General features: G+C 35.3%; 1 protein-coding gene across 1 annotated transcript; it reads left to right on the plus strand.

The window, feature by feature from the left end:
- The first annotated feature begins 1,364 nt into the window (after positions 1–1,364).
- DppIII (dipeptidyl peptidase 3) lies at positions 1,365–26,886 on the plus strand. Its single transcript, XM_071590630.1, has 15 exons — positions 1,365–1,570; positions 1,660–1,837; positions 1,917–2,036; positions 2,109–2,336; positions 2,442–2,579; positions 5,026–5,157; positions 6,175–6,305; positions 8,761–9,014; positions 9,496–9,638; positions 11,728–11,847; positions 19,210–19,334; positions 20,014–20,137; positions 23,416–23,586; positions 26,004–26,166; positions 26,639–26,886. Exons 1-15 carry the CDS (start codon positions 1,470–1,472, stop codon positions 26,773–26,775), a joined length of 2,265 nt encoding a protein of 754 aa, XP_071446731.1. The 5' UTR covers positions 1,365–1,469; the 3' UTR covers positions 26,776–26,886.
- The last annotated feature ends 106 nt before the right edge of the window (positions 26,887–26,992 follow it).

The raw sequence follows: 26,992 nt of genomic DNA on the forward strand, positions 1-26,992 counted from the left end.
GTATAGTCTCAACTGATATATTAAAGAATACCAGGGTATTTTTCCATACATACCATTACAAATAGAGTTGTATCAACTAAGCATTCATTGTGATTAATCCTCGCCTCTGTTAGAAATATCATTTCTCCCCGTGGTTAATTCCCTACCTCTCTATCATATATTCATTCGCATACCATCGCGTTCCAATTCCCCTCTAATATATACCTCATTCCATAAACACCTGCAATCATTTCATCTATTTGGTCGTATACCTTCTCCAATTCTTCCTCCCTGATTGTTTGGTGACATGTAGACTTAATAATGACCGAATTCGTTGTTACTTCAACTGGTAATATTCTATCAGTCGCTAGCTGTATGTTTACTACACTTCTACCTACCTTCTTTTTGTTCAGCATGATGGCCACCCCTTGCTGACTCTTTTCCCCTCTGCTGTTTATGACTCTATCTATCGTTCTATCAATCCCGCTATACTTCCATCTTATCTCGTACAGGTCTACATTTCCTCTCTTCTTCTTTCGCAGAATATTTTCTAATTTTCCTATTCGTGACATCGTAATAACATTACAAGTTCCTCCTTTAACTAGGTCGTCCATCTCCTCTGTTGTTGCTTTCCCTTAGGAAGGATTTTGTGAGATGTCAACCACGGAAGCCCTGCTTCTCCCGCTGACCCAGCCGATTCTTGTTTGAATCTTTCCTGGTCCAATTAATAATTTTCCTGACTCATCTTCGATTGTTTTTACGGATTTTGAGAAAGTAAACATATTTCTCCTGGAGCAAAAACATTCTTTCCTCGACACACTTGCTTATGCCTTTGAACAATGCTGGTGTATTTACTGAATAATTCTTCACCAAAGTAAAATATTTAATTATAACTTTCTGAGGTATTGCTACTTTAAAATTAGGCACAACGTCATCGTATAGAATAATTTATAGGATATATTACTTAAAGCGGCGAAATATTATAAAGTTTACAATTTATTATGTAATATTTTATTGACAAAAGTAACTCTCCAAATTTGCTGGTGTCAAAGTGTGCCTACGAGAGGGTAATTTATGGAGTACCATACCTGAAACTACATTTGACAACGATGCTCTATTTTCGTACTCTGCTATTGGAGCAAAATGAAAAAGTTAGATTGAGAAGCGGTAATATTACCACCAACTTATAAAAAACCACCAAATGCAAACTACCAACCGGTATGTTGCTATATGATAAATGGTTAATGACATGAAAGATATTTTTAAATTCGCTAATTATTTCAATCTAGGGTCCTAAGGAGTCTAGTAGAATATTCGATGGACATGAGAAAACAATCAATAAGATATTTTATTTGGAGTTGGTAACATGTGACTACCAACCGGCATTTTCCTTTGTGTTGAAAGCTTCGGTGACATGCAAAAAATTATTTTCTCAACTAGTGAATCATTGATAACATCCTGAAGAGTCAAGCAGATAATTCAATTCTCTTATGAAAACTGTCAACAAACTTATTTGTTTTGCATGTGGTAACTTAAGAACACGTTTGTCAGCCCCTTTAGCCAAGAGACGATTCGTTTCTTACAGTAAAAGGTGCAGAGTTGTGTTATACTGTGGGAGGAGATTTGAGAATTTAGATTAATTAGCTGAACAGATTTTTAAAACAATTTGTTTTCTTTTAGTTCTGTCAATACCTCAACTATCATGGTTCACAAATCTCCGTACATTCTCCCGAACGAGCACCCAGTGGTTGCCTTGGGCTGCACCACTGCATTTAATGGATTAACATCTGCTGAGAAAAAATATGCCCATTTTTTAAGCAGAGCAGCATGGCATGGAGGGTTGATAGCCCTCGTTCAGGTAATTTATTGATATTTTAATGCTTTGTTCTGGTGTATTGCCTGAATCGACACTTTAAATTTTCATTGTTCTCTTTTAGACATCACCTGAGTCGCCTCTAATTTATTCACTTCTTCATCGAGCATTTTCAAGCCAGTCCCTGGGCAAACTCAAGAAAATTGCAATTGAAGATGCTAAACTCACGGAAGACGAATACAGGGTATACTATTATGCAATGCCATAGATTCAAGTCGTTTAAAGTGACTAACTAAGTCTCCCATTCATTCTATAGGCGATTCTTGTTTATACTTCCGGAATTTTCACAAATTCTGGAAATTATAAAGGATTTGGAGACACAAAATTCATACCTGGACTGCCCAAAGAAAAGTTTGAAGCATTTATTTTCAAAATCGACGAGTGTTGCGACGGTTCGAATGGCATAAGACGAGCTTGGAACAAAGTTTCTGAAGCTATGTATTCGTTGAAAGACAACGAAAAATCTCTTGGCTTCGCTGGAAAGGTGAAAATTACTCTTCCACGTATATACTGTTCTTATTAAGTGTAAAAATAAATGTGTTATTCGTTGTGCTCGCTCAATTTAAAAATATCTGCTATCACTTTACAGGGAATCACCACCTACTTCTCAGGAAACTGCACCATGGATGATGCACAAATTGTGAATGAGTTTATGAAGTTTAAATCTCTTTCTGCATACAATACAAGAGCATGTAAATCTGTCAAGGATGGAGTAGCTCATTATCAAGTAAGGAGGTATTCAGAGACGGTCACTCTGTGGTTATTGTGTAAATTACCCCTCGATACGAATATTTGAGTCCACTTTCCAGTTTAATCATGTTATTAGTCACTCATCTAATTTGATTTCCTCCCAGGAACTTTTGAAACGATTCCAAAACTGCAGTAGAACTTTAATCTCAGGGAAAACATGAAAAACAAATAGGGGGTATCAGAAACTACTACCACATTCCCTGCCGTCTGCAAGAATATCAACTGTCTCCCATTAAGGGGATTGTAAGAATTAAGTGGGCAGTTATCTTGGGTGCTGAGGTTACAGCTTCAAATTCTAGTGTTAGTGGATGGATATTTATTTTGTTGACATACCTACTCATTGCTTGTATAAGCAACGTTGTAAGCGCAGGTAGTCCTCTATCATTAAAATAGGATTTTGAGGTCTGGAACTATTCAAGTTAACCATTAACTAGTGACCAATTTTTAAGCCGGATTAATCATTTCCTTATCAGGAATCATTCTTTGCATTCTTAACAATCCACTTTTCATTTACCCACATCTATGTGACCTAGTTTCTTAAATGTATAAAATAAAATCGATTGCACTTTTCAATAAAAATTCCTGACATTATTCCATAAGAGTGGTTTTCTTTTTATCTGAGGTGCAAATTTATTTTCATATATGGTCATTTGTTTTTAAGATAGTATATATTTAATGTACTGTGCATTGCTGGACTACTACAGAAGGAAGGCGTGTGTATTATCATGGGACCTGATTTAACTCCTAAAATTTCTAAGATTGTCTTTTTTGCAAGAGTCAGCATTGTTGGATTACTCTGTGGGATTTTCCAAAAACCAAAAATGAATTTGTAAGATCTTGAAAATATCAAGGAAGTAGTGTATTCCGCATAAACTTTGCTTGGGCTAGTAAGGATGGAAAATCTTGAGTGTATAAGTCAAATGTTGGATGCAGTTGAATAATCAGGCATTCAGTACTGGTGGGTGAATCATTCCTGTAATCCAGGCCTTCCTAATCCATTTTATCTACATAGTCTCTTCCTATTGTATTATGTACTGTTTCCTTTATTCCTTGTTTGAGATATTACCATCTTAATTATACTGTTGCCATCCCCTTGTCCTCGCTCATAATTTTATCAATTTGCTCCTTTTAGACCCAGTTAAGTCTTCTACAATCCACTTTCCTTTGCTTTCTCATTCTCTCTCTTTAAATTAACGTTTCACTACCTGAGCACTAAATTTTGAGGCAAATCAGCATCTACTCCTGGGAATCTATGTGAGTTGATCATGGAATTTTCTAAATCTTAAGCATAATCATGATATAATCTAATGGATATCTCTGAGTATCTTCTGGCATTTTCCATGTGTACTTGTCTCTACTCTGGGGTTTACACCAAGTGTTAACCGACGTCAGCAGTTTTCTTCCAACAGTCACTCCTCTCTCCTAACTGTGCTCTCCTATCTCACTCTTCCAGGTTCATTTGCAAACATTTCATCCTACTGCTCTTATACTCTATCTACTCCTTCCTCCCAATTAGTGCTTGTCTGCAAATGTGCCTGGACTGGGTCTGCTCTCATTTCTGCTAATTATTTTGTATTTTCCTGTTCCACATTCATAACCCTTCTCCCCAGTTTCTTATGATTATTATAACCCTCCCTCCCACTGATATAAATAACTATTACTCCAATATGCTCCCCTGTTACTTTTAACTGTTGTTCCCAAACTTCTTTTCCGCTATCTTTCCATTTTGCCTCACATAGGCCTAACATGTCAATCTGTATTTACTTTCCCATCTCTCTTTTGCTGTTTTCCAACTTCCCTGTCCTCAGTGTTGACCTAACATACCAAGTCCTTATCCATACCGTGGTATTCCTCTTTTATTTCTTCTATTCCACTGTATCTGCTCAGTTTTGCAAGAATTTCATTTAGGAACAATCATGGAGGTCTTTCAGCCTACACTACGGTCATAGGGCTAATTCTCATAGTTGCCAGGACTTACTTTCCTATTAGGTTCCGTTATTGTTCCTTGAGATGGTTAATGAATGCAGTTACCATGGCCTTCCTCAGTAGTGTCTTTAACATAGCACCATCACTCAATTCACTGCAAAGTTCATTACATTGGTATTGGATGTCTTTGTGGCCACCACATTGAGGAACTGGCACTAAGTTGCTACTTTTTGTCTGGCTCCTACCCTTCAACCTATCTGGCATGTGTTATACTATTAGGCACAATTATCTTTGCTCCCACCAGTACAGCTTGAGGGCCCATAGAAACACGCAAGCTCTTCCTCCACCTCAAGGTTGTAGTTGATAGGTAGGACTATAATTTAAATGTATTTAAATGGGAATTTGATTTTAGTTTTGGCTTAATTTTTTTAAAAACGAAATCAACCAGGCAGGAGATTACTTGATTGTGCACCTATAATTTTTCTTTTCCCTTTTAGGTAAGATTGGCATCTGTCTCTGTTACTGATCAACCAGTAACGGAGGAATTCAAGGGAGCAGTTTTTAGCATTGTCCATGGAGATTATTCACCTATCTTGAAAGTAGTCAATAAAGAATTATGTGAAGCTAAGGTAAGATTGTAGTATATGAGTATATCGTACACTATAGGTATGCAAAGTGTTTACATATTTACTATTTATATTTCTGTGGGCTCTTGAATCCAAAATATAAATTAGGGTTACTAGACATGTGATATTTTATGGACATACCCTCAACACAGAGAAATTGGGGATACCTAGGCAGAATTTTGTTTATTTCTTTTGTGTATCTTTATTTTAACTTTTTGTCTGGGGAAAGGGCTCTATGTACTTATGTATGTGTAAGTGGTTCATATGTTGTGTATACATGCATATAAGGTATTCTCATTTTTGTTCAAATACACACAACTACAGAAAGATAACCACCATAGCCATGGAAACTTTCAGCTATTGCTATATTTGTTGTTTGTAGGTATGTTATGCTTTCTCATGAAGTAAATAAATATTCTTTTACTTCAAGTATAAAATTTCATCGATCCTAGTTTCAAAAATTCAATTTCTCGTTGACCCTAGGGTTTTGAAGCAAATCCTGCCTTTGGCATAAATATTGTGTTGCCATGAATTAATGTGGAATGCAATATATTGTGTACTTGTACTCATTTTGTTGAATGTTGTTGATATGAAACTTGCATAATCAGTTTTAGAGTCCCAATGTTGGTGTTGCATGGAAAAACTTGTACTTGCCTATGTTATAATTTGGAATTAACTCTGCACACACTTTTACATTACATTGCATAGTTATTGCATTGTGGACACATCATTAATGCAGTTAAGTCATTAAGTAAACAAGCACCAACTTAGTTTACTTCTCTTTAATATTTTTCCCTGAGGATATCCTATTGCTCTCCTCTGGGGAGTGTCATTAAATTACTTTATAAATGTTTATTGTGTAAGTTTTCCAAAAAAAATTAATCATGTACCTACATACTATTCTTTACAGAAAACTCAAGGTTTCAACATACAGCTTAATATTATAGTTGGTACATAATGATTCTAAAAATGGAGAGGCATGAGAATTTTATCATTGGGTTCCATCCATTGATTTTTCAGGAATATGCTGCCAATAGCAATGAGAAGGAAATGCTAGACTATTATGCTAAAAGTTTTCAGTGTGGAAATGTTTCTGATCACATAGAAGGGTCTAGATACTGGATAAAGGACAAAGGACCTGTGATTGAAACGTAATTATTGTCACCCTTCTTATCCAGTTCATATGTTCTGTATTTAAGTAACATGGTGAATTTTTTACCTTAAGTTCCTTCCCTGTAATGTTTAATTATTTTAGCATGTAGGCTGCCTGTGAACATACTCATTTCTAGCTGCCAGAACATTTTTCTGCTGTCATAGTAGTCAGTTATTTTGGAGGTAACAAATAGATGAGGTAATTTGTGAATTTGGGAATGGGCGGGTAATTTGGTAGAGGTAGGATTTGAAGTGAATGGGGAAAGGGTGGAAAGAAACCTGGTGATGGTCTTTGCCTACTTTTGATGATAAGGACTAAGGGGCCCACAATCTAGTGTCCTCCGAGGAGAGAGTGCTAAACTTGAAGTGCTATCCACATAGAACCTAAGAAGGAATTGAGGTAGCATTGAATAATTTTACCTCTGCCAGAAGCTGAACCTGGACCTAGGGGTGAGAAGCCAGTACACACAATCCATCACATCAACCTGATCCTCCAATACCTTTTTTAGTGTTCCTCACATTTGAGCATAACATGAAAATGCATATCATTATGTAGTGGGATATAATATGCATCCAAGTGTAGCTCACAGCATGATATCTGTGAGGGTTTATCATATGTCCTCGTTAATGTGTATTATACTTATCTAATTAGAGAGCTTACTTCTTTAGGTTACAAATTATCCTATAGAGACACATTTCATAAATAATACATCATTAAATTATATTGCTTGAACTCTTTTATCGAAAAATTTAATACTTGAAACAGTTACATGATTGGCACACTATTATGAATATTAGCTAATTTATCAATTTATTTCATACTTTTCTTTTCCTGAAGCATGTAATTCTCATTCTACACAACCTATTCATTCCTTTCCCTCTCACAGACTCCTCATATACCCACAGAAATAAGAAAAAGATGGAATTTTGTGAACAAACAAGAATTTAATGCACAAAATTGTGATATGATATTGAAATTTGTGAATTCTGAATGAGATTGAGTTTATTTTTAGTAGTGGCATCAATTAGTATTTATCATAGACCATTGCATGAGCAAGCCCTGGCAGAAGTAGAAACAATCTTAGAATCACTTTGGTGATGCCAGTTGCATACAAAGTGGCAAAGTAGGATGATCCACAAAATACCTATTTAGATTCTTAACATTCTGGGGAAATAATAAGGGAAAATGATGGCAAGTTAATTGAGAAAATCTGGAAAAATGAATGGTAACCTAGAAATAAATGGTCACCCTGCCTCTCATAGGTTAATTAGTTGACATAAATGCTTATTCTGACATTCCTAAGTTCCTCTTTCCAAGAGAAGAAAAGCAAAAAAATGGATTTGATGCGCACCTTGAGACCCAATGAATTTTTAAAGAATATAATAGAAGGGAAAATAGATGGAAAAGTCCTACAGGGAAGGCTAAAGGGCAAATTTATATGCCAAATAAAGAGGGATGTAGGACAGAAAAGCTACCACAGCATTGGTATGGGTTGGGGAAGAAATGAGGACTTCAATATTGGATCAATTGGACCAATATTGGATCGAAGGACTGATGATGATGAAAACCCTCACTATGCGACTAATTTTATCATATTCCATGCCAAGCACAACATTTATTTTTTGAAACATTCACCCTTGAGCTTCTTCACCTTTGGATATGTTCACTATTTCATTCTCTTTCCATACTGAATCCAAAAGACATATTAATATTCTTTGAGTGATTTTTGAGGGAATTAACCCAGATGCCCTACCTCAAGGAACCCAAGCTCACAATTCTTGATACAGAAGGTCACCACAGAGAATGCACTACTGCACTGGCAGACAAGTAATGAATTTTATGCTAGGAATAGCTGTGAAGCATTACTAGCACTACTATATAGTGGATAGAGTGCTTTTTGGTTGAAATTAAGATTGGCTCTGGAAAGGTTCACCATCTTAAACCTAGTAGTCACATGAATTTTTTCAAGGTGGTTGATGAGGAATTGAATCCAAATGGGATTGAAACTTTCGATGAGCTCAGAAACTTCAGGTACTCCAAGGACAGCAGTAGAGAGGTCAAAGGAGCATAACAAAAAGGGGAACTGGCTCAATATTTTATCTAAATGTTGTAGCAGTGGATTTGGCTCTTCATATTTCATATTTTTGAAATTGGAATTTTCAGTTTAAAGTTGCTTGAATTATTTATATTTATAATTTATAATAAAAAACGAAAATGTAAACAAAAATGGATTAACATTATTTTATAATGTATATACATATGTAAGAGAGGTTAAGCATATTAAGATTATTGGGTGTTGATCTGTTAGAATTCTGAGCTTAGAATGAATGGTTCATATCTTGCCTTCATTACTCCTATAATATCTAATTTTTTATGTATCATGTTCAGAGAGGTTTAATGGAAGAATATTTTAGTTAAAATATTTTTACTCCTTCCTCTATCTGCCCTCAAAGGTACATTGGCTTCATTGAGACCTACAGGGATCCAGCCGGTGTAAGAGGGGAGTTTGAAGGCTTTGTGGCCATGGTCAACAAAGAAATGTCAGCCAAATTTGGAGAGTTAGTGGAAAAAGCAGAAAATTTTCTGCCTAGGCTCCCGTGGCCAAAGAGTTTTGAAAAAGATCGTTTTCTCCGGCCAGATTTCACTTCACTTGATGTGTTAACATTTTCTGGCAGTATGATACCTTCTGGCATCAACATACCAAACTGTAAGTAATTAAGTTTTTTGTTTCATGCTCAATGGGGAATGATGTAATATGCATATATTAGAAAAAATATGGTTAAATTTTAAAGCAAACATTTTTTAGTCAAAAATATTTAAATCTCATTTAAAATTAGCAATAACATAATGATTTCATAATTTATTGTTTATATTTCAATCCGAGCTCCACTGAATTATACCTTAATTTGTTGAAGGAAATATTTTCATGTTTAATGAAATGAGTGTGTTTGTTAAGGTTTTATGCGTTCCTCTATTAGTTTTCACTGAGGTGACATTTTGACCTAATAAAGACCTCTATCTACAGGTATCTATCATTTTGATTTGTGTTTTGTACATACAAGCAACTAAATGTGATTAATTTTAAATGGTTCATCCTTTGGGATGACCTATACCTATTGAAAGTGTCACCATTTCCCTTAATTTTACTAATGCATTCCTCATTACATCCACATATTTTTTTTCAACAGATGATGAAATTCGGCAGAGTGAAGGATTTAAGAACGTTTCCCTTGGCAATGTTATTCCAGCACATTACAAGGAGTCAAAGATACCTTTCCTCAGTGAGTCTGATCAAGCAATTATGACCAAATACAGAGTGAATTCCTTTGAGGTAGGTACATTTCAATTTCATTGTAAAAACAAATCCTTGCATTCCTTTCAGCTATTTATGTGTAGATTCTCACGTGATTGAATGCCTTTTCCTTCAGCATTCTTCTAATGGAAGAAATACTGTATCAAAAATTCTAAAGTCAGTTCAGTTCGTTTTCTGGTTCCATTGATTCTTTAAACTGCAAATCAAAATGAAAAAAATGTATCCTGAATCAATATTTATACTAAGATAGGTGGTGTTCACAAACTAAAACACCATATAAGATTCTGATATCCCCTGCATACTTTCAAAGATTCCATGAAACATGTTTAGCCCAAGGTACTATACTCTGTTGCTCCTATAATACCTATATTAGTACATAGAGTAGCCTTAAGATTAATTGGAGTACTCCAAAAAAGGCTTATCTTGTAAAAGTTTGTAATAATATGGTAGTGGAGGAGAAAATAATTCACCAAAGGATTTCCCTTGAAAACAATTCACAATTGTCAGTAGTACATCCATTTGCATTAGTAGTACATCCATTTGCAGTAGTTTCATTTGCATACTGTGAATAAAATTAAAAACACTACACTTTGTATATGAATCTGCAGCCTGTGTCTTATGGGCTGAGGGTAAATGGGTATCACCTCCGCCTATGAGCGCAAGCCGTTCGTAGGAAAAATGCTTGCTATTAAGTATTTCTACCCACATCTGGCACTGAAAATTGTTGCTTTTGTTACCAAATTTCGATAGTATTGCTGCTTTGAGTCAGTATTAAGTAACAGTTTTAATATTTCGTTTGAGAGTTCTTCCTAAAAATTTCCAAATAAATCAAAAATGTAAATGTAGCATGTCTGGGTTTATCTCACATGTGGTGCTACTGTAAAACTCAATGTGTGTTAGGCTAACAGGGATGTCGCCCCTCTGCTAATATGTACATTGTATCTCTCCTGATAAGCTCAGAGTGTACAGGTTTTCAACCTCAAGTAGTATGAGAGTGTCGCAAAGGCATAGAAAATGGTTGTTTGTAATGTAATGTTGATGAAATCAAAATTATTACAAACTAAGAGTCACAATTAGAAATAAAGTGTCTCATAAAAAGTTTGAATTATAGTAACCTCATGGAATCTTAGGAGAGAAGATTGTCTTGAAATGTTGCATTTAAACTTGATTTTGTGAAATACCCTTCAGTACACAGAAACAAGGCTGCTGAAAGGCTTTTAGGCCCACTGATATTGAATTCCTGGGATTCTGCAATGAATGAATGCTGATTTATGTGTAGCTGCTAATTTTAAAATGCTGCAATTCATTAAAATCATGTTAACTGTTAACATCAAAACACTGATATTTTCTGTCCGATCAAATTATTTTTCATAAATTCTAGCATGAAAAACCACAATCTTCTGCACCACTGCATCTCATGGCCTGGAAAATACGGTATATTTTTCCCATCCTTGTGATATAAATGCCAAACCTAGAAATTCATTTGTAGATCATGGAAACAAATTCATAACTTCTATTTGATCATCTGTAAATATTTTTTTAAGACTAAAAGATTTTCACCTCTCTTGGATCAGTAGTAGAGAGACATAACTTGAAAGTATTGGTTTTTTCTTCATTTTTAAGGAGTCTTTATCAGATACATTTTAGTTGCATTTGAATTAGTATAATTCCAATGCAACTAAAATTAAAATGATTCTAATAATTTTCATTGAAGTATGAATTTATTCAAAGAGTTCACGGTGCATTCAAAGAGAGACAATGTGCATTTTATTTGCACATGAAATTCGCATGATGCCATTCGATGAAATGTAGTAAACAAACCATTAAACCCATTAGTTTGGCATTTAAAGTGCTTGGTTTAGCTTTAGAACCAGAAATATTAATCATTTGAAATTAAACCATGGTTTCCTGGACATTGTTTCGGACTGTAAACTACATATATTCTAATTATAGGCATGAAGAGCTTTTTACTCTTTTATTGTTAACTTTTCAGAGTTGTTTTTTAGCTGTACACATTTTGACTAATGCTGAAATCTAATTATAGAGGCAGTTTTATTTTTCCATTGTAATACCAAAATCCTTGATTCTATCCTTATATTTTCTTTAGGTGCAAGTTGGTCTGCATGAGCTGCTAGGCCATGGTAGCGGGAAGAATTTTAGACGTGATGAAAATGGAAAATTTAACTTTGATGCAGACTCATTAGTTGATCCATTAACAAATGAAAAGGTTAGTCAAAGAAATCATTAAATCATAATTGCCCAAAATCATTTTCCCTTTTTCCTTAATTTGACCAATTGTTTCAATGTGTTTCTTTGAATCCTCTATTCTCATACTATATACCAATGGTAATGCAAGGAGTATCATGCATGCAGGTTATGTCATTTAGTAGAATTTGATGCTCTTTTTTATTCTGAACTCCTTAGGTGACACTTCTCTGTGTCTTATGCATTAAACGAGGACAGAAAAGTTCAATATTCAAATAAGAGAAAGGTCATGCTGCACTATAAAGGCTTGCAGCTAATTAAAACAAAGAAAAATGTTTTTCATGTTCATTTAATCAGCACACAGGTTGCAGTGAATAATGAATTTTTCTTTAGAAATGTGTTTTCTTTTATGATGCTTTATAAATCCTCAGAAATTTTTGGATTGACTTTAGCAATGCCTTAACTTTGCTTCACTGGTAATGTATTTAATATACATACGAGGTCTATTCAAAAAGTATCGCGACAATTGTGTTTTTTCAAAAATTATTTATGTATTCATGAATATCTATTTTGTTCTCTTCAAAGTAATCCCTATTAGATATTATACACTTGTGCCAATGTTTTTTCCAATCCTCAAAGCGCTTCAAAAAATCATTTTTTGTGATCTACTTCAGCTCCTCCTTCGATGCAGTCTTTATCTCGTCAATCGTAGCATAGCGTCGCCCTTAATGGACCCCTTCAGTTTAGGGAACAAGAAAAAGTCACTGAGGGCAGATCTGGGGAATATGGTGGCTGCGGCATCAATAGTGTGTTGTTTTTGGCCAAAAATTCATGCACAAGTAACGATGTGTGAGCAGGGGTGTTGCCATGGTGCAAAAGCCAATTTTTGTTCTTCCACCAATCCGGGCGTTTGGGGCAGATTTCTTCGCGCAAATTGCACATAACTTGCAGATAATATTCCTTATTTACTGTTCTACCCTGTGGCAAGAACTCATATGATGCCTCTGCAATCAAAGAAAACTGCAAGCAAAACTTTCACATTTGACCAAACTTGGCGGGCTTTTTTCGGTCTTGGCTCCCGCTGCAGCTTCCATTGGGATGATTGAGTTTTAGTTTCCTTGTCATAACCAGAAACCTATGATTCGTTACCAGTTATGACCCTCTGGAGAAAATTTGGGTTGTCGCTTAACACCTCATTAGCAATGTTAATGCATTGCTGTTTTTGGTCAAAACTGAGCAATTTTGGTACGAAATTTGGGGCAACCCGTGTCATGCCCAAATCATTGGTAAAAATCTAATTGAATGAGCCAATCAATATGTTTAGGTCCTCAGTAACTTCTCTGATGATTCGATGGTTGGCCAATACTAGTTTCTTCACTTTATCAATGTTTTCGTCTGTTGTGTATGTGCTCGGGCATCTGGCATGCTCTTCGTCATTCACATCTTCTCGGCCCTCTGAGGACATTTTGTACCACCGATAAACATTACTTCAGTCCAAGGTAGCTTCTCCGTATGCCACAGTCAACGTTTGGAATGCATTCGCGCTCTTATTCATTTTTCACATGAAATTTGATACAGATTCTTTGATCCATTTTTTGGAACAGGCAAAAATTGAAGACAAGCCAAAACACGTCCAAGCAAAACAGATGTGAACCATTAACTGAGCATTCAAAATGGCCGAACTTTTTGGAATAAGTGAGATACACAAGTACCAACATAATGCCACAAAAAAATCCAAAATCAAATATGCATAACCCATGAAAATTCATAACTGGCAATACATTTTGAACAGATCTTGTATTCAATCATAATTTCTCAAAATGAACTATCATATCTGCTTTTACTGAAGTTGCTAAAATGATTAAGTTTCATGTATTCAACATAATTATCCTCTGTCATTCAATGTAACACAAATTAAGGTGTCCTGGAACCAGAAGACATTTATATTGCGTAAAATCAACCACAATCACAAAAGTACATGAATATTTTCTATTGTCTTTGGGATTAAATTGATCATGAAAATAAAAATTTTACTTTTGCAATACAATCTACATTTCAATACATGTTAAAACTATAAAAAATCTTTAAATCAACCAAAAAAAATTGAATAAACATAATTTTTCTTGCTCAACCTAGACCAATAATAGTTTTTAAATTGTCATTAATTCCTGTTCTAATGTCTTGTTTGATTATCATAAGGGTTAATTGTGTGTGGCCTTTGCAGATTCCCAATTGCAAAGAATTGAGGAGGAGGTTTTCTGTTACATAATCTTTCGTTTACTCAAAGATTTCAGAATATGTTCACATAATGCCAATAGACCTATCATCCATCAATGTTGCGGGTGTGAAACATTTTGGTAATGGATGAATCAGTGAATACGTAATAAAGTATGTCGAGAGAGATCTTTCGAAGTACAAGAAATGGGATGTGAAGTTTTTGCAAGCAATAATAGCTGAGGATGTTGCCATGTGCAAAAAACTGTTCATTGTTAAATTATGCAGGAATTATTCAGGTACCAGAGGAATTCATTGGTTTGCTTGAAGAGATAAAATATGTGGAGGAGAATTTGAATTGTCATGGTTATATTTAGGCTGAGCAATTCCTAGTTGATAGATTGTTTTCCACTTTAAAGACGAGTTGGAAATATTATAATATGACAACCCTATAACTAAGGCCTTTGCTAATTGGATTTACCAAGTACAGACGTCAGCCATTCATTATTTTGCATTTTTGGTATGATCTCTATCTGTAATGTCCTCCCTAGTCAATATTGGGCTGAAGATGTTTATGGCAACCCCATCATGCTTTGTAAATGATTACTAGTGCACATTTTGTTTCTCTTAAAAGTCATTGATGGTAAGGAGTACTTTAAGAGACTATTGCTTATGTGGTGGTTATATGCTGCAAATAGTGTTAAATATGAGGAAACTCAGTAAATAGAGATTAATAATGATTATGTGGAAATGATTTGAAATGCATGGTTCACTCCTATTAGTTCTACAAATACTGCAAATATCGCTTCTATGTTTAAAAAAAATATATTTCTGGATATTATTTGATTTAACCGTACAATATCGCTTATATTGAATGCATGAGACAGCATGAATTTCCAGACTTAGGTTCTGATTTCTTAGAAGCATAACACGCTTAAGAATACTTTAACTGGATTCAGCATCTGATATAGCTGCAGCCATCACTCAGATGATATCAATTACATTTGATAAGATTAATTCAACTGCCAATCATCCAAGCCATGATAGGGCATATTTTAAAAAATATTGAGTCATATATTTTTACAGATAACACTTGATTGAGGCTTAACTTCACTCTTCCTGAGGTTTGTAATAATAATATGGATGCAATTACCAGGGATGCTTTGTTTTGTAAGTTTAAACTTTTTGACCTCTGAGGTAGAAATAAATGAAATAAATAGGTTATAATTTCCAAGTCTCATTGATCACCTGGGCATATAATTTGTTTGCTTGTATTTCTACATGTTTACATACGTATAGATTTTGATTGCTTGCTTCTCTTTTGGGTGGCGTAGTAGCCTAGTAGGTAGAGTGTTAGGCTACTGACCTGTGAGGGTACCAGTTTCAAATATGGGTGCTGAACACCCACAACTAAACCCATGCAACATCATTTTCTTGGTACCAGAACTTTCTGGGAAACTAAAGGCAGCACAGGGAAAGGACCTGCTCTCCCCCCCTTGAAAGTGCGAATATCACTTGCTCTAGGGCTTAGTGGCAGGTGAGCTTTACTCTCACCTAATCCATCAACTTATTTCTATGAAATTTGATTACTACCTATCTTTGGAGTCTTTTTATATGAGACTGCATTATTTCCCAGATTCAACTGGCTTTAGGATATGTTAGGATATATGTTTAACATCTTCTCATCTGGCTCATTAATTATTCACAAATTCGTCATTGATTTTCTCCGTGGATAAACAAGTGTGTTAATTCAACTAAATGGTAAAATACTGTTTTAGGAATGGTTCAGGACTCAAAGAAAAAGAGGCAAAGTTGAATTCTCTGTCCTTAGGCAACTTTCAAAACCAACAGATTTCAGATGTTTTTGTCACTTTACTCCAATTAACTTGGATTCATTCAAAATTTGAGAGTAATTTTCTCTATCATTTGGTACAATAAACAATTTTGGAATGAAAATTCTATCATGTTTCTCACTCCTTTTGAATGCTTGCTTGACAAACTTTCTGGGGTAAAGTTTTACATTTGGCAAAATTGTGAAAAATTCCCTAGGTCACTCTACTCAGAAGGTTGAAATAATTATTTTCATTCTTGTATTTTATGGATGGGCTTTCATTTAATAACATTGAGTTCATTTGCACCACAGTTGGCATAATGAGCATTGCCAATCAAATCCTTTTGTTAGCATTTGCATTACATTATTTCCTGTTCAGACAAGGGGATCGGGATTGGTACGGTGGCTATCATACTGGCTTTCCACACAGAGGGCTCAGGTTCAAATCCCAGTGGTGTTGAATATTTTTTTCAGTGGTATCTCAATCCCTACTTAAGGTGCTTTTTGAAGGGCACTTTGAGGGAGTGTGCCGTCCATCGAATGGGACATTAAGCCGTGGACCCCTTGGCGCCTTTCGTAAAGAGTAGGCTAATGCTGACACGGGGTTTCTCTTCACTCTTCATCCTTTCCTGTCCATCCCCTATGGTGCAAATGTCCTTAGCAGTCGGTCGCCTTCCCTAAATACTACTATTACTATTAAGACAGTATGCTACTTAGATTAGAACTCCATATATATGCATTCTCCCTGTTGGAACTCTTAAAGGTAATAGCTGTCCTGTCATGAATATCAATGGAGTCACAAACCTCTGTTATTTAGTTTGCTGTTTAGTTTCAAATTGTGCACGTCTAGATTGAGGCTGAATGTGCAGTCTTTTCGTTTCTTATGTATTTTCTGTTTTGCAGGAGAAACATATATCCTTCACGGCATAATGTTTTTGTTTACCAAAGTGTACAAGCATGCCATACATACTTAGTATGGGGGCATGTGTTGATGCTGGACTAAGTTAAAAAATGGCAATAGACAAGGAAACATAAAACTACTAAAACGCTACACCAATGATACGCACAAACATTGGGTAATTTTTTTATCACTCTAAGTACTCCTTTGTATGGAATAGAATGCTGTGCATAAACATTTTCTGAGGTTAATTTTCAAGTGCATCAATTGCTTTCGGGTAATTTTTTATAAAATAACAATCCCATGGGATTTGAACACATGGCAATTGTTCATTCAGGCATCTTGTCTTTTAGAATGCAGCGTTGAGCTTATTTAGGAAACTTTAGTTTTTAACATGAAGCAAATTAACAAAAATATACAGGAAAGGCACTGGTAGCAAATTGAAGTTTTTGAGCAGGAGATGACGGAATGTAACTATGCTCATATTGACAATAAGTCTTTTGACCCTTTTTGAATTTTAGTCCTCGTGTGTAGATGTATCCCATAACAGAATACAATATGTGACAAGTTAGTAACTAGGTCACTTGTGATTATTAAATGATAATCTTGAAATAATAACTCATGTATGGAATATTCATTATTTGCGAAATGTTAAATCGCTTTGGTCAGTGTATTTGGTGGATATGGACAAAGGGTGCACTCTAATTAATTACTGCCCTCCTGTGAAAAGGACTTCAATTAATGGGCAAATGGAAATAAAATAAGGTAGACAAGCAGTGGTGGTCAATAATCATGAAGTGGTGAGAAATTAGGAGTGAAATGAGGGAAAGGTAGGAGCTACCATAGGAAATGGTAATACATGAAGTTTGGTCAGTCCATGGAGAATTCCTCTATGCTTTGGTACCTGTAGGACCTGCGAGATGTTGATAGTACTTTTACCCATATCTGAGCTGAATGAGTTAAAAGGTGGTAGGAATGTTGGGATAGGAAAATGTTGTGAATTGAATGCAAGGGTAGATTATGAGGGAAAAGGTGTTAAAGAAAAGGGTCTAAAGAAAGAGAATGGGGAAAAAGGAAAGCTGTTATGGTATTTCAATGGCAGAGTGATCTTTTTCTGCTGAGGAATGACTATGAAAATATCTCCCCACTTGACAATTATTGGCCATTGAAAACCCATCTACCTAATTTAATTCTCTCCTGGATCAATAGGCTCCAATAGTATGAGGCTCAAAATGTGTACCTAATGAGTTAGTTTCAAAATCCTCGTTTGAAGGTTTGGTGAATGCCACATCGTATACCATAAGGAATTGCACTCTTTCTACTAGGCAGAGGAAATTTAGTAAACTGATACCCATCTTGAGATATTCTCAGGTTATGTACAACTTATACTACATTTAAGAGCTAATGGAATGTTGTATTTAAGTTGAAGCTGTTAAAGATAAATCCTGTTTCTTCTGAACATAAATGAAATAATTCTTCTCAGCCAAGAACCAAACACTGTATTCTTTTTGCTTTTTAACAATCCTTATTTTCTCACTATTTCTGAAAAACTCTCTTAGAATTAATCAATGCTGTTATTATGCAGCATAAATGCTGACCTTATTTCATGATGTGCTTACTTTGTTAGCATGGGTATTAAGAGTATGTACCACCTCTACGTTAAGTGAAATGTCAGAATGACTTCATCAATCCAATGCCTGCCCTTCTATGGTTGTTAAACTATTGTCCAAAAACAGAGGAGATTCAACAGTATGACATTTTGATATACTAGAAGAAGATGAGTGAAAAGGAAAAGGAGGGTGTTGGAGGAGCTATTAGTTGATGTCAATTATAAAAAATATTTTGGATTCTAGAGCTAAACTCTGGGGAAGAGATTCCAGTGCTGTTATGCTTGACAGTTCTGAGTTTACATGTCGTTTCTCTACCAGTGACATTTTGACACCCATTGCAGATGCAATCTTTGTTTCTAAATGGAAGATGTATCCCTTAATCAAAATGTGCAGTAGAATAGCATGAAAATTTAAAGGTAATGAAAGCATCCTTTTCACATTAGAAGGACTTAAGAAGAGAAAAATATGAGTAGTTCAGTAGATGTGATTATTGGGGCTTGAAAATTGTAAATCTTGATGTGAAGATGCATTTAGGTTTTAAGGCACACTTTCTCATGACAGTTTTTTATGGAATTTAGCTTCTATTATGGAAAGTTTAAGCATTTATATTTTTGTAACTTTCCTATTGGATGCTTACGTTAATTGCTAATGCATATTATGTGTGCGTGATCTACAAAGAAGTTGGGAGATCTAGGAAATGTTTTGAGTTGTATAATTTGTATTTAATATAAACATCCTCCTGAATTTTTATTCTGTAAGTATTCAGCTTATTTTATTTTTATTCTGCTCATTTATCTTTGAATCCTTTCTTTTTCATTGTGTTCTTTGAAGGTTAAGTCATGGTATGAGCCTGGTGAAACTTATGACACCAAGTTTACAGATATTGGATCTTCCTGTGAAGAGTGTAGAGCAGAATGTGTTGGATTATATCTCAGTCTTGAGAAAGACATCCTTAAGTAAGATTTTTAACTGTGAACATCTTCTTATTTTGTGCTTTTGTTTGTGTCTCTTTGACTATTTTAAAAAGTGTAAAACCTAAATCACCAATTCTTTGATTCACAAATTTTTACTATTGTTCTGAAATCAAAAGTTTACAACTTTCATTCCTGTAGTTATATTATTTTCAAATAAGATAGTATTGTTTTGTAAGCTTAGTCCATGGTTTTTAAGGGCTCACAATCAATTCACAGTCAATTGAAAGTCAGTCTTTATTTACAGTCAATTGAAAATTTAGTGTGTGAAATAGTGAAATCGTCTATTGGTGGCTGGTCAGGAAATGCTGATAAGAACTGAATTATTTGTAAGAATCCGCAGAATAGCAATTTTTTAATGGGAACTGTTGCTAGTGTCCATTCATTGAAACTCATCTTGAAAATATTGAAATCTGAATGAGTTATGAAATAAAAGATGGATGCCTTTAGTCAAACTGGGTAGCTTTGTGGAGGTCAGGTGTGTGTTATAAACTGGCCAAGTTATTGTAATGAAATCAGATTTAAAATCTTTTTGAGTTTACTTGTACTCATTGTCAGCTTTGTATTTTGCATTTTCCTTAGAAAAATTAGCCCTTGGATTAGTCATGGTTTCTCAATGTATTTTTAAAACTTCCCTAAATAATGACTAAAAATTCATTTTCAGAATATTTGGTTTTGAAGGCGATGAAGCTGAGGATGTCATTTATGTCAATTGGTTGAGTTTAATATGGACTGGCATGGGCAAGGCTTTGGAAATGTATCAACCAGAAACCCAGAAATGGATGCAGGTTAGCTTGTCAAAGTTCTTGTATAGGAAATAATTTGTGTTTTTAGTGTAATTATTGACTGATGGCTTCTTAAAAATTTTAACATTAGTGATGTTTCAGTACCAGATTTTCTCAATACTTAATACTTATTATTTTAACAAAATCAAGTATTCAGGATACAACTCAATAGCATCAAGTAATCATACTACCTTGATCAAAAATTTCCCGGAATTTATTCAGAAAATTAAAAATACAAGTTTATTCATCTAAATCTATATTGTCCCCTTCAAAGTAATCCCCATCGACTGCAACACACTTATGCCAGCGCTTGATCCAATCCTCGAAACATTTTTTATATTCGGTTTTCGGTATGTCCATCAGTGCTTCCTGCGATTTTTTCCATTACTTCCTCTCGGCTGCTAAAACGCGTTCCCCGTAATGGTTTTTTAACTCGATTGAACAGAAAGAAGTCACAGGGAGCCAAATCGGGTGAATTCGGTGGCTGTTGGATGGTATTTGTTGCATTTTTCGTCAAAAAATTACGAATAATGATAGCACTGTGCGACGGTGCGTTATCATGGTGCAAAATCCACGAGTTTTCTGCCCACATTTCTGGTCTCTTTCGGCGAATTGTTTCACGCAAACGTCTCATAACGCCCAAATAATACTCTTTGTTTACTGTCTGGCCTTCTGGCAAAAATTCATGATGCACTACACCGTTGTAATCCATGAAAACCGTCAGCATTGCCTTCTTTTTTGACTGAAAACGATGTGGTTTTTTTGGTCTCGGCTCATTTGGTGAACGCCATTCACTTGCCTGATGTCTGGATTGCGTGTCGTACTCATAAACCCACGTCTCGTCTCCAGTAATGATCCTTTTGATGAATGTGGGATCGGATTCAGCCTCGCAAATCATGTCTTTTGCGACGTCAACACGGTCTCTTTTTTGCATGAAATTGAGGTCTTTTGGCACCAACTTTGCTGCTACACGACGGAAACCCAAATCATTAACCACAATGTCTTGGGCGGATCCATAGGCAATGTTCAAGTCCTCCGCTATTTCTCTGATGGTTAATTTGCGGTTATTGACCAACATTTCTTTTACTTTATCAATTTTTTCACCGACTTTCGATGTCGATGGTCTGCCACTGCGTTCATCATCTTCGATTGACTCACGACCACTTCTGAACCGCTCGTGCCACTGGTAAACGACCGTTTTTTTTAGAGAATCGTTGCCGAAACACTTTTCCAACATTTCCAACGTCCGTGCGCCACTAAATCCGTTTTTTACGCAAAATTTAATACAAGTTCGTTGTTGCAAATTTAAATACATTTCTGAAATTGTAAAAAATCGCCAACACACACAGAGATAGATGTACTCTTGGCTATGTAACTTTTGCAAATGTCAAGTTATGACACTAAGATTTAAAGGGAATATCAACAACAGATGTACCAATTTAAAAAAAAAACAGAACTCAAATTGGAACGATGGGAGCGGCACACGGTGGTTATTCCGGGAACTTTTTGATCAAGGTAGTATATTATGCTTGCATTTGAAATTTTAAGTGACATTTTTTTACCTGTGTTATCAAATGAAATCTCTAAACTTGGGGAAACTTTGCAATAAAAATATTTTTGCATATGTCTTATTTAATAGTATGAGGACTGTTCAATAGAGTAATCATAATCTGTGGTGCTATATATAAAAATGGCTACAAAGAAAATTTAATGGACAAAATACTGCAAAGAAAATGTTCCTCCAAAGCATACAATCTTTTGTTCAAACCAATTAATGTGGAGGAAATAGGTTACAAATGGTGCAAACTCCCATATTATCTGGATATTATATTATATGGATTAATTTCACAGAAGTTAGCCAACCTTTTTCCTAGGGAGAAATTTCGAATAGCTTTTTACTATACTAAGGACTTAAAATCATTCTTGAATACCACTAAAGACAAAATATGTACACAAAATAAAAGTGGCGTTTATAAGTTAACTTGTGGGGACTGTGGTGCTATATATAATCATAATATTTTTATATGCATAATATCAATATACATGTTACATTTCTTTGCTGCTCCTAACACAAACACAGCCTAACATTCACCTCAAACATCCATTAAAACTCTTTTTATGCCTGCAAACTTCTTTCTTCACTTGCCTAATGATCTCTCACAGTCCTGAACATCCCAGTGCCAATCAAAATGCTCTGGGTCCATCTTTCCTGCCTCCTTTCAATTTCTCCCAACAGCCCCCTCACCTCTCCTACGATGCCCAGCGATTCCTCATTTGTTTTCCTTTCTGCTCATTTTATCTTTTCCATCCTTCTCCTCATCTAAGTTTTTTTCTAGCCTTATCTGTAAAAGTCCTTGACTGCTAGTGATAGAAAGACACATTTGTCTCCAATCATAGCTGGAGTCTTCTAGATACAAATACACAACTGGGAACAAGTACCTAATGGTGAAAAACGGGTGACATTGTTGGCACTTAGAATATAAATATGTATCAGTAATGGAAGGAAATCTTAGGATGGGAGATATCACATGTAATTTGATGATGAAATACAAGGTGTGGCAACAAAACTTCCTTTTTTCAAATGCAAAACATTTTCAAAAAAGCAAGTTATGTTGCCGCACCCTGTACAACCCCGTCAACTGGTTGTAACCAACCCCTGTAACTGAGGGGATCGAGATGGTGCGGGGGCTAACGTACTGGCTTCCCACCCTGAGGGCGTGGGTTCAAATCCCGGCGGCGTTGAATATTTTTCAGAGGTATCTCGATCCCTACTTGAGGTGCTTTTTGGAGGGCACTTTGAGTGAGTACGCCGTCCGTCGGATGGGACATTAAGCCGCGGACCCCTTGGCGCCTTTCGTAAAGAGTAGGCTAATGCCGACGCCGGGTTTCTCTCCACCCTTCATCCTTTCCTGTCCTTCCCCTATGGCGCAAATGACCTAAGCTGTCGGTCGCCTCCCCTCAAAACTACTACTACCCCTGTAACTGAATTGGTTCATGGATGCTCCATTTGAGCTGCTTTTTCTGATGCTACTATTGCTGTTTCTAGTAGATGCCATTATTCTAACCCATCTGATTTGTAAACTAATGTTGTTTTAAATATGTGCCTGGTAAAAACAATGAAAGAACAATAATACATAGTTATGATTTAATATTTGCTTATAGTCTCAAGTCCTAATTTGGTTTCCTCAAAATTGGTTGAATAGAAATATTTTTTTAGATGTTTGGCAAGGGCCATGTTTTTCACTCAATACTGTAAACTGATGAAAATTTTACTTTGACAGGCTCACTCACAAGCCCGCTTTGTGATTCTCAAAGTTCTTATTGAAGCAGGAGAGGACTTCATCAAGATAAAGGAAACAGAAAATGGCAACAACTTGCTCTTGACAGTTGACCGTTCCAAGTTGAGGACAGTGGGCAAGGAGGCCATTGGTAAACTTCTTCTGATGCTCCAGGTGAGAAAAGAATTCTAATCAGGTAAAATGAAGTTCAGGTATATGTATATGGAATGAAGCCATTGCATTCACAATCCACAAAGGAGCCATAATTCATGGTAAGATGAAATCTCAATTAGTAGAAAAAAAATCATTTTCTAGGACGTATTACTTCTTAATCAGTTGATGGAAGGTGAATTTTAATTTCTCACTTTTGTTCATGTAGATTGATATGCACCATATTTTATGAACATTGAGGAAAACCTGTTAGAGCAATTTTGAAAATTATGTGTTTTAGATATGGTTTATTAGTATCGTTGTATTTTGTATGATAATTTAAATATTTGAAGTTTATTGTTAAGTTATGTCACCATTGCATATTATTCAGTCATACCTTGAGTTTTCTTGCAGTTATGAAAAAAATGGCATCAGAGTACCCAATTCATGTGGTCAGCTTTTCATGGCATGTGAGAGTGTAATATCATTTTCCCAATGACTTTTGTTGCTTGCGATCATATTCTTCCGAACTGTTAGCGCCAACAGCCTAGGAACTAACAGCCGATGAACTGAGGCAACTTAATATGTTGAGGAAAAAACTTTATCATGAGCCTCCACACAAGCCATTCGTTTTCAAGCAACCATAATTCAGATAATATGCAGAGTATTTTAATTAGTAAAAAGCATTATTTTAATCGTAGATCGGAGGCTTTCGCAGCTGTTGAGAGATGCAGAGGTGGTTCTCGGGTTAGACTGCATGAGAGACATTTCTGGCTCAACGTTTCTCTCCCGTTGCAGGGAGCGTCTTCAGGAGAGATGTAATCTTGCGTGCTCATTCCGCCAGTATACCTGTACATACCTCAGTTCTCGGTCCTTTCACTTTTTGACTGTTAGGGTCTAACGACCGTTGGTTGGTAAGGGTGGGGGTGGGAGGCTGTGTGTTGCCTTTCTCTTTTTGACTGTTTGTTGATATTTTTCCCCCACGCAAGAGGTGTTTGGTAGGTGGAAGCCGTCGTCTCAGTTAAAATTCTGTGGTCGTTTCGTTATTTCAATAGACTCACAAATTAGCCTAGGGAAGTAGTATTGAGCCAAAAATGTCTCTCACGCAGTCTAACCCGAGAACCACCTCTGCAGCATTATTTTAATGTTTTAAAATAAACTTTGCTTTTGGAGTGTGATTTTAATAGAGGAGTTAAATTAGATTTCTCCATTGAGACTAGAAGGATACATTGGAGAAAAATCAGTTGAACAGGATAGAGATAGGGATATGGGGAGTGAAGTAGCTGTGCAGTTAAGATAGTGTGAACCATTATTCTTTGGTATGTGAGCTTGTGAACAGGGTAGTGTGAATAATTGATTCAACACTTTCTGTGAGTTGGTTCAAATGAAAGAGGGCTATTTGAGGCATATAGACTGAAGCTGCAGGTTAGGGAGGATTGGAGAGGCAGGGTTGAAATAGGAACAAATATAGTCATTGAAAGCCGTCAATACATTTTCATGAGGAATTCATAATGATAGCAGTTTCTAAAGGTCTTGGAAGATGCAACCTCATGCATGAGTTGAAACTTTCCATGCTTTCTATACTGTGGGGTAGCTTGCTGAAGAACAACTGCCAAACCACTGGGCAGTTGACACCTTTAATTTGAGCAATTATTCTTTGTATCTTTGCTAATAATGCCAATAGATTTTATGATATCTTTTGTTGTGGTTTATAGATACTTCTATTCATAGTTTTCTGATGTATGACCCACAGACCATTGTTGATAATATTTTTGAAGCTGGTATGATAGTTTACAATCATTTTTCTGTCATTTCAATTCAGTTAACAAAATAAATCATTACTGATCACTCAAATGATAATATGCAGCTAATAAGTTGATATTATTTTATTTGCCATTCAGTATTTAACAAAAATCATTTTTCAGAGCTAGCTACTCTTTTTAACTTCATTCCAATTGATTCTTCAAAAAATGGTAATAGGGCAAGGTTCAATGAGCAGAATACGTATAAAATATGTATGTGCTAAATCTTAATTTCATGTAACACAATACAGATGCTTATTTGCATTTTTCTTTTTCGAATTAATTTTTGTTTAAGTACATGTATATTGCTTATGTAAATGAGTAGGATGTGTAAATAGTGAACTCCTGTCACATTGAATTTCAGAAGCTATGAATTCCCTGGCATGGAAGTATACCATTTATTTTTGACTATCCATGATAGCCAAATCAATATATATTGATTGGAATATAGCAGTGGTCCATTTTTTGTGTTCACAGAGAAAGATCAAACAAGCAGCAGCAATTATGACTAAAATAATTTTATTCAAATTAAGCAAGCTTTGATTTGGCAGCTGCTGTCATGTAACATAATATTGCATGGCTGAACAAATTTAATTTCCAATGAATCACATGCTGATATTTGAATGTTTTTATTGGTAGGTGTACCATTCAACTGGTGATGCAGTTGCCATGAGGGCCATGTACAATAAGTACTCTGAAGTAACAGATGAGGGTCCATACCCATGGGCAAAATGGAGGGACATTATTATGGCCCACAAGCAACCTCGCAAAATGTTTGTTCAAGCAAATACTTTCATTAAAGGTAGGTTTAATATCTTTCTATTGAAGGATATTATGTAAATTTCATCTCTGATCGTATCTATCCATTACACTTCATGTTTTGTTTTGTAGATTTCTTTTGTTTGCACCTATTTATTCTTTCCTGCAAATAGTAAAACCTTTTATTTATATCATTGTGAATTCCCTTGATATAATGCCTACTCAGCAAGTTGTTTGTAAAGTCTAACTAGATGCAATGCAGTTTTCTTCAGTACTGATCTTTAATGTAACCATGGTGAAAACCAATAATTGTGAATAGTTCCTATGTATACAGTAAGGAAAAATTTCCTGTAATTTAGAAATGGGAACAATTTTAACTGTTTATTGCGTATTATGTGGTTCCTTGAAAAAAATGTATATGTTAAATAAAATCTTGAAGAATTATTTATGGAAAAGTTGCTGCGAAGAAATGAGATTTGTTGAACATATGTAAGCTGGAATTTGTTTTTTTCCAGGTGATGAAATTGAGCTGAGGAATTACGATTCTACCCATGAAGGACTAATCCAATCTTGGGTTGAGCGCTTTCCAGATACATCTATTGATGATGTTTTAGAAGCTATCTACGATAAAGATATAGTTTACTATAAATGATATGCCTACCAATTTGAATTTTATATTTGAATGAAAGAGTGAGTGATATCATGGTGATATAACATGGTATTATTTTGCATATATGAAAAATAAACATCGCTGAATCAAGATCATAAATCTTTTGTGATACCTTCCTTGCAATTATGTGTTTGAACGCATGTACATATACAGTCATGTGCACGTGCTTTTTCTACATATTTTATGAAAAAATAATATG

The sequence above is a fragment of the Hetaerina americana genome, unplaced genomic scaffold, assembly GCF_022747635.1.
Source record: "Hetaerina americana unplaced genomic scaffold, ioHetAmer1.1.p SCAF_4, whole genome shotgun sequence".
In the NCBI taxonomy this organism is placed as follows: domain Eukaryota; kingdom Metazoa; phylum Arthropoda; class Insecta; order Odonata; family Calopterygidae; genus Hetaerina; species Hetaerina americana.